Source organism: Lucilia sericata, unplaced genomic scaffold (assembly GCF_015586225.1).
Source record: "Lucilia sericata isolate MDLA Ls3-8-SP2 unplaced genomic scaffold, ASM1558622v1 Contig000497F_arrow, whole genome shotgun sequence".
NCBI lineage: Eukaryota > Metazoa > Arthropoda > Insecta > Diptera > Calliphoridae > Lucilia > Lucilia sericata.
Window position 1 is genome coordinate 293,602 of NW_023994511.1, and position 13,037 is coordinate 306,638.

General features: G+C 29.7%; 1 protein-coding gene and 1 pseudogene across 1 annotated transcript; both read right to left on the reverse strand.

The window, feature by feature from the left end:
- Positions 1 to 8,074: 8,074 nt before the first annotated feature.
- On the reverse strand, positions 8,075 to 9,611 carry LOC119605570 (serine hydrolase-like protein). Its single transcript, XM_037958762.1, is given in 4 exon segments — positions 8,075 to 8,303; positions 8,306 to 8,422; positions 8,425 to 9,109; positions 9,537 to 9,611. Coding segments are annotated over 4 exon segments (987 nt in total). The 5' UTR covers positions 9,561 to 9,611; the 3' UTR covers positions 8,075 to 8,142.
- A 2,503-nt stretch (positions 9,612 to 12,114) lies between these two features.
- LOC119605567 lies at positions 12,115 to 13,033 on the reverse strand (annotated as a pseudogene).
- Between the last annotated feature and the right edge of the window lie 4 nt (positions 13,034 to 13,037).

Sequence of the window (13,037 nt, forward strand, 5' to 3'; positions counted from 1 at the left end):
ATTTAAGGATGTACAAATGATTCTGGAATTTTCAGATAAAGATTCATTTTTTCACTTTTTTAACACTAAAGATTCATTTTTTCTTGCTGCGTTGCCAGGTTAGTCTTTTTAAGGTTAAATTTAGCTTTTTTATACCCTTCACCACCATCAGTGGTGATAGAGGGTATATATAACTTTGTCATTTCGTGTGTAACACCCATATTCTTGATCCTTATGAAATTCTGAGTCGATTTAGCTATGTCCATCTGTCGGTCTGTCTGTGTAAAACACGCTCACGTTAAAACGAAGCAATAAATATTCACGAAATTCACCCAAAACATTCTTTATTATCCAATACAGTTTGGTATTGAAAATCAGTTAAATCGGTTTACGACGTAAAAAGTTATGAGTAGAAATTTCAGATTACCTCGAAAAAAATAACGTTTTTTCCCAACTCTTAAGTAGTTTTCTCAGAAACTACCAAAGATATTTCGATGTATTTTATCAAACATTATTTTTTTGCGCATGTTCAAACTCATAACGATTGATTCAAAATCATTCTGCCAAATTTCTTTTCGGTTCGGTCCATTATTAGTCGTAGCTCCCATATAAGGCCCACTACCGAAAATCACTTAAACGCACATATTTCATTGTCAAATAAAGGTATCTTGATAAAATTCGGATAGGGCCATAATTGGTCATAGCTCCCATATAAGGTCCACTTCCGAAAATCACTTAAACGCATATGTTTCATTGATAAATAATGCTATCGGTATAAAGTTCAACTTGACTATGTTTTGTGTACATATAAATCATAATACCAATTTTGCTCCGTCATTGTCAAATGCTTTATTTCTATTTTCTTGATAAAACTCGACACAAATATGTTTTGTGTACATACGAATAGGACTTTTGAGCTCATAATTATGTTAAGTGTTCTTGTATCTCTCAAAAAATCGGAAAAACTTTGTTTTGTATAAGTCTAAGTGATACTGATGATGATTGACCCCAGGCCCGTTCAGATAGTGACTTGATGGTCAAAATTCACTTATAATATAATGATTAAATTCTGCATAAATAACTTTAGTGTAGACGTAAAAACCTCAACCAAAATTTATACGGATAGTCCCATATTAACACCCTGCCCAATATAACCCCTCTGTTAGAAATTCTCTTTTTTTCCAAAAAATTTTTAAAATATTTCTGAATTAAGGTAAAAATTAAAGTAAACGGTTTATTATTAAAAAAATTATTCACATTTTTAACATAATCACTGGTATAGGGTATCATATGATCGGCAATGTCCGACTATACATTCTTACTTGTTACTTATTTAATTTTAAACATTCATTTCAACTCTTCTAAAGTAGGCGAAATAATTCTTTGTATTACTAGCTAATGTTTTATAGAGTTCTATTTTTTGTGTGAGGGGGCAATAAATGAGACTGTGTAAAACATTCATTGTTTAAAAAAAAATATATATGTATGTATATCCTTAGTGTCAAATGATTTGGTTGTTGATTTTTCAGTTTTTCCATTTTGTATTACATGTTGTAGATATTTGTTGTATTTGTTCAAGGATAAAAGCATTTAGAGAATGTGTTAAATTTTAAGACGGCATAATAAATGAACCTTTTTAAGCCGAATAAATTGTCTTTCATTTACACAAAATACAATCTCAGGCTCTTCATCTTCAAATGAATGAAATGAATGGAATGTTGGCTACACAACACAGTTAGTTCATACTGTAAAGTTGAGTAAATATGTAATGTATGCATGTGTATATATATGTATGTACTGTATATCTATGTATGTACAAAAGCATTATTAATGTGTTCATATGTATATAATGTATGTGTAAACTATGTATGCGTGTCGAATATAATATGTATAGATATATGTGTATTGTAATAAATGTTGTTTACTAACATACATATATACAAACATATTTGAGGCACAGTGGACTTCTTTTAATTTAATTGTTAAAAGTATTAATTATTGCAAACTATACGATAGTAAGAATTTCAAATAAATTGTGTTAAATTTCCCAAATTTTGTCCAATGAAAAAATCAAATTAATCCTATACGTTGTATTCTGTCCCACTGTTTTACAGACGATTTTCTAGTATAGCCAAGTTTGCGTGTGTGTTTGTGATTATTTACAATAATGTCCTTGTTGCTGACGCTATAACTACTGTCATTGCTGCTATTGTTGTTGTTGTTTCCCACTTCTTCCTTTTCCTTTTCTATCACTCTCTTTTTGCTTTTGATATTGTTGTTCATATTACGTTTTACTATTACGACCGAATACAATGTATTTGTGCATTTTACCATGGAATATTTGTTTGGCATGACAAAATATGTAGTAGTGTAAAATATCTACAATACAAGAATAAATTTAAAACAGAAAAAGCAAAGCAGAAAAAATGGAACTTATTTACCAACATCAATGACGACAACACAACCACAAATGCCAACAGTAAAAGCGGCAAAAATAAGACACATAATACTAGAACTAGTGCTAAACAAGAAGTACCAGAAAGACGGATGTTTATGTAAGAAAAAGACATTTGGAAAGTGTTGAATATCATGTTGGTTTTAAGACAATCATGGCATATCCTTTAACAATTTGCAATAAACATCTATAATGGCCTGGCAACGATGGATAGGATACATACAACCCTTTACGATTATATGTACATGTGTAAAGTAAGCATTTTTTCCTTGATTTAAAACATTAGGTCATCAGATGAAATAATTAGAACAAGAAAATACTTTCTGTGCTGTTTTTTAACTGAAGGGATTAAAATAGTTTATAAATATAATTTTTATATAACGAAAATGTTAACGTTTTAAATATTCATATTTTATTGAAAGTTCACGGAACAAAAGCTTAACATGTTTAGAGTTTCTTAAAATTTTGGTTCATAAATTTATCATCAATGTTAATGGAGGGTATATGTAAGAGGAAGTATTCTTCAGAGAACTGGATATATATTCTTGGTCCTTATAAAATTTTGCTTATATTTAGCTATGCCTGTCTGTCCGTCTATATTACTGTCTATCCGTCTGTATAAAACATGCTCACAAACCAATAGTAATTAAAGAAATTCACTCAAAATATTTCCCAATATTCTAGGCAGTTTGTACAAATGGGCAGAATCATATTTTTTCAAATAAATCAGGCATTTCTAAACGACTGTTCCGATCGAAATAAAATCGATCGAAATAAATCGAAATAAACTAAATGTAAATATAGTGGAGGGTATTATGTGTTTGTGCTGATGTTTGTAACACCCAAAATATTGGTCAACCTTAAAGTATACCAATCAGCTCAGAATCGCTTTCTGAGCTATTTCCGTCTGTCCGTCCGTCTGTCTGCCTATCTGCCTGTCTGTCCGTCTGTGTGTCCAGTAAAGTTTGTGCGCACTCTACATAACTCAAGATAATTTGATGAAATTTGGCACATACTCTTCTTTTGATCCAAGGACGAATCCCATTGAAAGGGGTTAAAGTCGATCCATTGAGCTCATAAATACGTTAAATCTTCTTGTATTACTTCAAAAATCGGTAAAACTTAGTTTTATATAAGTCTTAATGATACTGCTGATTTTTGTAATGATCGGGCCTAATTTGACCCTATCCTTCATACAAAGTCCCCTTCAGAAAATGACTTGATGGTAAAAATTTACAATGATAGTTTGCATAAATAACTGATGTAGACGTAAATCCCTCTATCAAAATTTATGAGGAACATATTAATACCTGCCCCCATATAACCCTTCTTTTAGAAAATACCTTTTTTGTCAACAAATTGTTAAAATATTTTGAGTTAAGGTAAAAATTATATTAAATACTTTATTATTAAAAAAATAATAATAATAAAAATTTGTAACATAATCACTGGTGTGGTTATGGTCGGCCATGCCCGACTATAAATTTTTACTTGTTTTCGTATACGATTAAAAATCTGTTCCTTGGGATTCTCTAAGATACATACAATATTTCCATTTCTATTACATAATATAATTTCTATTTCAAATCATTACAAATTACCCTAACTGCTAAATTCCTTTCTCCGCAAAAACATATGCAAATAGATTTATTTAAAATAAATTATCTGATAGTGAGAGAGAGAGAGAAAATTACAAAAATATCTTAAAAGTATTTATCAGGGAGTTTAACATAAATTACACAGACAATAATGTATACAACACTTTAATGAATGTATGCTTTTTGTAAAATCTACTTTTACATAATTGCTTAAGAATTTCCTTTTTTGCCTTAAACAGAAAAAAATATATTTGATATTTTGTAATCTTTACAAAAGTATCTTTTGTACTGTGTTACAGGTAAAACACTTTGCTTCCACCTTACCTAGCGAAGAAAATATCATTGCAAGAGATTTATGTGCCAGTTAAAAACACTTTATGGAATATTAAGTTATTTAAATGAATTGCTTTTTAGTTACGCATTTCATTTAATAGTTAGTTATTCTTTGGAAATACTTATACTGAACAATTAACAAACAATTTGTAGATAGAATTGAGCAGACAGGGAATAACATTTTTAATTAAAGTTGGGTTGAATAAACTACATACACTTCTATTTGCCGGGAGTTGCTTAAAGTGGTGCTTTGAAATACTTAAACTGTAAGTTATTTTTAAACTAATTAGTAGTTAACTATAGAAAAACATATTGTTAGATAAATATTTACAAACATTCAAAAACATCAAACATTATTTTGCATATTTTTACTCACGCTTATTTTCTTATATATTTGCTTAATGCGACCTACTGGAATAAAACTAAAGTTATCACCTTGCCCCCTAATTTAGCAGTGCTTTATATATGTATGTAAATCTTTTTACACAGAAATATTTTTTCTATACCCTTTAAACTTTGCTACATTAAACATTTTCTTATACAGTTTTTATCTCTCCTCTACACACATTTCGTAAGAAGAAAATTACTTTATAGTAATAAATAATTCATGACTATGTAATTAGTTTAATTTGACCAAGCAATTGTAAATGATACAAATAGAATACATTAGATAGAGATGCTTAGCAGAGCTGGTAATTTTCACTTAAATTGAAATTTTATTTAAAATATTTAATAATGTACAGATATGTATTATACTAGTATTAAACAAAAATAATTATACATGTATACTCATTAAGTAGTACATAGTTCATAAAACTAACGAGTGAAAGAACGAACAACTCTTCCATTCGTTTTCCAAGTACAGAAAATAGTTTTACACTGCCAGTAGCAATGTAATTTTACATTTATCTTTAAGGCACTATGGGATGGATATGTAAATATGAGCAAGTTGCTGCTACATTTTAGTCCAGAAATTGTTGCCATCTATCTTTCCAGAAATAGAGCCAGTTTCTGGTCATATTTTCATCTAGAAATAGGGCTAGTTGTTGGCCATATTTTTGTCTAGAAATAGGGCCAGTTGCTGGCCATGTTTCTGTCTAGAAATAGGGCCAGTTGCTGGCCATGTTTCTGTCTAGAAATAGGGCTAGTTGTTGGCCATGTTTCTGTCTAGAAATAGGGCCAGTTGCTGGCCATGTTTCTGTCTAGAAATAGGGCCATATTTCTGTCTAGAAATAGGGCCAGTTGCTGGCCATATTTCTGTCTAGAAATAGGGCCAGTTGCTGGCCATATTTCTGTCTAGAAATAGGGCCAGTTGCTGGCCATATTTCTGTCTAGAAATAGGGCCAGTTGCTGGCCATATTTCTGTCTAGAAATAGGGCCAGTTGCTGGTCATATTTCTGTCTAGAAATAGGGCCAGTTGCTGGCCATATTTCTGTCTAGAAATAGGGCCAGTTGCTGGCCATATTTCTGTCTAGAAATAGGGCCAGTTGCTGGCCATATTTCTGCCTAGAAGTAGGGCCAGTTGCTGGCCATATTTCTGTCTAGAAGTAGGGCCAGTTGCTGGCCATATTTCTGTCTAGAAGTAGGGGCAGTTGCTGGCCATATTTCTGTCTAGAAGTAGGGCCAGTTGCTGGCCATATTTCTGTTTAGAAATAGGGTCAGTTGCTGGCCATATTTCTGTCTAGAAATAGGGTCAGTTGCTGGCCATATTTCTGTCTAGAAATAGGGTCAGTTGCTGGCCATATTTCTGTCTAGAAATAGGGTCAGTTGCTGGCCATATTTCTGTATAGAAAAAGGGCCAGTTGCTGGCCATATTTCTGTCTAGAAATAGGGCCAGTTGCTGGCCATATTTCTGTAATTATATTCAAACTTAACCCACTGTACGATATAGTGATGTGTTAACATGTGTTTGTAGTAGTTCTGTTGTTTATAAAGTGTTTAATATATCCCTGAGCATGTGTTGAACGTGATAAAGGAAATGCTAACTAACTTTGACATTCCTTTTGCAACAGGATTAAATATTACCGAATACAAGTTGTTTGTGGTTTTAAAACAACCGAAAATTTACAATGACATAATCAACGAATTAGATAATTTCACAAATTAGAAAATTGTTTAGAAAAGTGAAATGAAAATCGAAGGATAAAATTGTATAAGCTTTATAAACTTCAGATACATACTACATATTGTTAATGAATGATTTTTTTGTTTGGAAATTTTGACTTAATATGTAATTGTGTAAAATGTAATTATAGAATTTTATGTCCAAAAAAATTTCAAAAAATATAAATGTTATTACGTAGCTTTACATTAAAATTGCGAAATTGTTGTAGCCACGTACACATCGTTAAATTATTATAAATGAAATATCGTGTATATGCCAAAACAATGTTTACATTGTGTTATAGTTAGTGAAAGTACGTGTTGAGTAATAGTTGTAGAAAGTTAAGTAGATGAAAAGAAATTACATCTAAATTTAGGAAATAAATTTCAAGAATAGCTTATGGTGTGTTCTAGTTAAAAATTGCTGCTAGAAGCAATATTTATTTAGTAGCAAGCAGATATATAAAAATTCCCAATTAAAGTTTGAATAAATTGGTTTTAAATGTGGCCATTTATGGTTAATTTTTACAGCAGTTTGGTAGGAAAAGTCAGAAAATTTATTTAAAGAGTTTAACCATTTTCTCATATCTAAACTTCAGACTCTAACCCACATTTTCACCACCTCCAGTTATTGTTTAACAGATAGTTGTTCTTCCAGTTAAGACAATTTTTGTATGAGAACTATTAATATATCTTAAAGTTAACAAATAACTAGACATTGTGAATATGGGCAGCAATACTCATATAGCTCTCACAAGAGCGTTTTACTCTCGACTTCAAGCTTTTTTATGCTCTCACATGTTTAACTTAAAATCTCACTCATTTTACATTTAGTATTAAGTTTTAACTATTTGTCAAAAATGTCAAATTTCTAACTAAAATTTAAAATTTCTATTTTCTGTTATAATTTTTATTTTTTATAAATATTGTGATTTCTTTGAAAATGTTGATCTTCTATTAAAATGTTGATTTTATATTAAAATTTAGATATATTTTTTTTTAATTTTGATTTTTTTTTAATTTCGTTTTTTTATGAAATTTCCATTTCCTTCAAAAATTCCGATTTTTTTTTTTAAATTTTGATTTTCTGTGAAAACTTCGATTTTCTATGAATACTACATTTTCTATGAAAATTTTGATTTTTTATGAAAATTTTGATTTTTTATGAAAGTTTTGTTTTTTTTATTAAAATTTAGTTTTTTTATGAAAATTTATTTTTTTTTATGAAAATTCAATTTTTTATGAAAAATTTGTTTTATATATTAGATTATGAAAAAATAGGCTTTCTTTTAAAATTTAATTTTTTTATGAAAAAATCGATATTTTATGATTTGATTTATTATGATTTGATATGAAAATTTTGAAAAAAAAAAATTAAATTGTTTCTATTAAAATTTCGAGTTTCTATGAAAATATAGATTTTTATGAAAATTCTGAATTTTCTATGAACATTTCAATCTTTTTGTTAAAATTTGGCATTTTATGAATATTTACATATTCTTCAGGAGATTTTATAAGAAAATTTTGATTCTGCTTGAAAATTTAGATTTTTTTTAAAATCTCGATAAATATGAATATCAACAGAAACACAAAAACCCGACTTTTTCAATTAATTTATTTAAACATTTATTTAAGTACATACACACACACGCACATTTACAGACATTTAACAATTTACAATTTACTTTTCTTTTCCGGCTGATTAACACCCTTTACATTATCATCCACTGTCCAGGTGTCCAGTATTAAAGGTCTATATCTCAAAATAAATGGATTAATTAAAGCTGCCACAGCCTCAGCATCATTTAAATGTAAATGATGGGTACCATCATATCTATGATACTCAAATGTGAGTTATTAGCTCTCAAAATATCAACAATTTCCTCATCAATGGTTGACATTAAACTCAACTTATCCGATCTAACAATCATATAAGCTATATTCTTAATACGTTAGCCATTTCTATAGCTAAGCCATGATCACCTGGCAGCTCCACACATTGCTTAACACGACCATCACGTGAAAAATAATATTTGGCGGGATATAATTGAGATTTCTCAATACTTCTATTTAGCAAATATTTACAATTCTCCTTCTCCACCGATTGCATAGAACCTTTGTGCAAAAGATCTTCCAATTGTTGATATGAATATGAGGGTGGCTCTTTCAGCGACATTTCCTCCATACGTTCATTTTCGATTAAAGATCTTTCGGCCAATATTTTAAATTTCTCTATTTGCCTTTGAACGGGAAAATATTTTGATTTTATTATATCTATCTGTATTAACATATCCATCATGTGAGGAAAAAGGGCGGCATAGAAAAAACTAACAATTGCACCCATAGAATGACCCATTAGCGAAACTTTGCGCCATTTGTATTCCTTAACAATTCTAACTATTATCTGAACGTAATCGAGAACATGATAGGTCATGCCGACGGGATATTTTGAAGATCTACCATGACCGGGTAAATCAATGCATAAAATACCAATATGACGCGGCAGCAGAGGTATTAAACGATCCCATGTTCCGAGATTATCTTGCCAGCCATGAATGGCTAGAATGGGTCGTACTTTTCGATTACCATACCAGCGTCCAACAATATGACCCCAAGGTACATCAATGGATATATCTTCAAACTGTAAAACAGAAATGGAATTACAAATCTTAACTTAAACTAAATGAGAAGTTTAAGCCTTATTTTTAAATAGCCAATTTATAAAGAAAATTTAAAATGTTTGTCATACATTATTTCTTTAACAATTTTATAATTATATTTTTTACAAAATTTTATATAATATGACTACAATTCATTTTATTAAAATGTAAACATTTTAACGTAATTTTTTCTCTTTATTTTTGGCAATTTATTCAAAATTTTATTTTAAATTTAAAATACTCTCTTCTCTCAATACTATTAAACAAATATTAAAACAATTTAAGAGTACAAAGGTTAAAAAATACTAGTCATACTTAAGTATATGTAAAGTAAAAAAATAATTGTTAAATATTAATTTTTATATAAATGTTATTAATATTTTCAAATAAATTTATATTAATACTTACTACTAATGGTTGTTTGGTTTCCATTACACACGTATTTTTCCTAAATATCTTAATTTTAATTTATAAAATACATTTTTAAAGCAAACTTAATAAAAATACGTATTTGTTTGTAAAATATTTATCTAGTTTAAAGCGTCTAACATCAACCACTAACGCTGACTAATCAAAACACCCTAAAAGTAACAACATCCAACGACAGTGTGGCCAACTGTGTTGTTTTTATCTTTACCTATAAGTGCTTTTAATTTGAGACATGTTTTCATAGTTACGAAAACCCAAAAGAAAACTGTACCGATTGGCATCCTTAGATGACACACTATCCCAGCAACAAAAAGAACTTCCGAAGAAGCGAAAAAGAAGTAGAATTTACTCCATGGAAGTACTGAAAAAGACCTGAAGAAGTGATAATTTTAACACAGGCTTGTCATAGGAGGGATAGCTATGCAATAAAATTCAAGTAAAATTTTACTCCAATAGCTTTATTAATTAATTAAATATGTGCGTTTAAGTGATTTTCGGAAGTGGACTTTATATGAAAGCTACGACCAATTACGAGCCTACACGGAAAAAATTTCATAGAGTGATTCATATATAAACAAAACATATTTGTGTCGAATTTTATCAAGATAACTTTATTTGATAATGAGATATGTGCGTTTTAAGTGATTTTTTTGAAGTGGGCCTTATATGGGAGCTATGACCAATAATGAACCGATCCGGGAATGACTTATAGAATGTACACAAACATATTCAAGTCGAACTTTATCTTTATTATTCAAAGAAATTATGTGTTTAAGTGATTTTCGGAAATGGGCCCTATATGGAAACTATGACCAATTACGGACCTATCCGGAAAATTAATAATAGAGTAATTCATATCTAGACAGACCATATTTATGTCGAATTTTATTAATATAGCTTTATTTTACAATGAGACATGTGCGTTTAAGTGATTTTCGGAAGTGGGGGGAAGCTATGACCGATAATGGACTGATCCGGGAAACAATTAGTAGAATGATTCATATGTACACAAAACATATTTAAGTCGAATTTTATCCCCATAGCTTTAAAAATCAATGAAATATATGCGTTTAAGTGATTTTCTAAAGTGGACCTTATATGGGAGCTATGGCTAATTACGGGCCTATCCGGAAAAAATTTCCTAGAATGATTCATATAGAAACAAAGCATTTTTGTGTCGATTTTTATCAAGATAGCTTTATTTGACATTGAAATAAGTGCGTTTACGTGATTTTCGGATGTGGGGGTTATATGGGAGCTATGACCAATAACGAACCGATCGGGGAAAAAATTTTGTAAAATAATTTATATGTACACAAGACATATTCAACTCGAATTTTATCACTATAGCTATATTTACCAATGAAATATTTGTGAGCTATGACCAATTGTGGACCGACACAGATCTACGTTGGTAGTATGATTTCTGTTCATATTATATTTGTATGTACAAATTTTGATACCGTATGTTGATACCGATATAGTTGAGGGAGTTATTAACGATAAACTAATTTCCGGGAACATGTATATACCTTTGTATGAGGGCTATGGGAACATTGCATCAATTGTTATGATTTTGTACATACTTGATTGACAAAATTCATCGAAATACCTTTGATAGTTTCTGAGAAAACTACTTAAGAATGGGGAAAAAAACGTAATTTTATATAATTTTCGAGATAGCCTGAAATTTTTTGTCTAACCTTTTACGTTGTGAACCCATTTTGCTGATATCAAATATCAAACTGCTTGAATTTGGTAGATTTCCTTTGCTTAGTAATATCGTGAGCATGTTTTACACAGACAGACAGACAGACGGACAAAGCTAAATCGACTCAGAATTTCACAAGGGCCCAGAATATGTATATATACTTTGTTGGGTCTAAGATCAATATTTCTTGGTATTACACAAGGAATGTATAAAAATCACTTTTACGAAACTATTATTTTTAATTTAAGCGATTTTTTCAGTTTTGTTTTCGTTTACAACACTATTTACATAAAAACACGAGAGACCTTGAACACGCTACAAACACAATTACAGCAACAAACTACAAATGACACCACTTTTGCCACAAAACATTTATAAACTAAGTTATTTTTCTTTAAAAAAAAAATAATTCTGTTTTTATCAAAACCTTAAAGATATTAATAATTTTAATATTAAAACTTCATGAACTTCTTTATGATTATCTAAATTTTTATTATTTCAAAAAAAGCAACAAAGAAAACTAGTTTTTTGCTATCACACATTTATACGATAACGCTTGTCGCAATGATTGTGACTGAAGCATACACACAATTTAATAACAAGAGAAACCTACTAATAAACATGAAAGAAAGAGAACTCATTGATAAGAGCGTTATCAAATCATAAAAGTCTCTTAATCGTATACATGTTTTTTAATGTGCAGTAAACGTTCAAAGGTTGTTGTTTGCTCTTTTCTAAACAAAACACTTAAATATACACTAAGAAAAATATAATACAATATAATAAATTCAAATAAATAATTCAGAAAATTTTTTCATTTTATTGTTTTTATATTTTATAAACAAAAATAATTATCATCTTTTATAATTTACTTTGTATTCTTGTAGTCATATCCGTTTCTGGCATAAATCTCAAAATAAATGGAACAATTTTAGCTGCCACCTCTTTGGGATTATTTAAATGGGCATGATGGGTACCTTCTACTTCGTTAAACTCCATATTTAAATGGTTTTTGCGAACTAAATCCAACATATAATTTTCTATATAATCAGATTTATTAAATTTAATCACCAAATGATTGACACTTTTCAAACGTTTAGTCATAATTTCAATTAATTCTAGAGTAGGATTGAATTCATGATAGTATTTTATGCGACCATCACGTGAAAAATAATATTTCCTGGATTCAATTGAGATGCATTAATACTACGATTGAGTAAATATTTACAATTTTCTTTCTCAATTGATTTGTTAGAACCTAAATATAGCTTTTCTTCTAATTCTTCATAAAAATATGAAGGAGGTTCTTCTAAATTTAATCTTTCTAAACGCTCATTTTCAATTAAGAGTTTTTTGTGCCCATTACTAGTTTCTTTAGCCTATAATCAGGGCTTCTTATCGGTGTCATTATAATATCTAGCTGTATAAGCATATCAACTGTTTGAGGATAGAGAGAGGTATATATAAAACCTATAATACCTCCCAAAGAATGACCTAATATGGAGACTTTCTTCCAATTGTATTCTTTCATAATTAGTAGGATTGTGTCCACATAGTCAATCATATGATAGGTTATGCCATTCGGATATTTGGAGGATCTGCCATGACCAGGAAAATCTATACACATCATTCCTATATGCTGGGGTAACAGGGGAATAAGACGATCCCAAGTTCCTAAATTATCTTGCCAACCATGTAATGCCAATATGGGTCTTACACTACGATTTCCATACCAACGTCCAGCGATGTGGCCCCAGGGCACACTGATG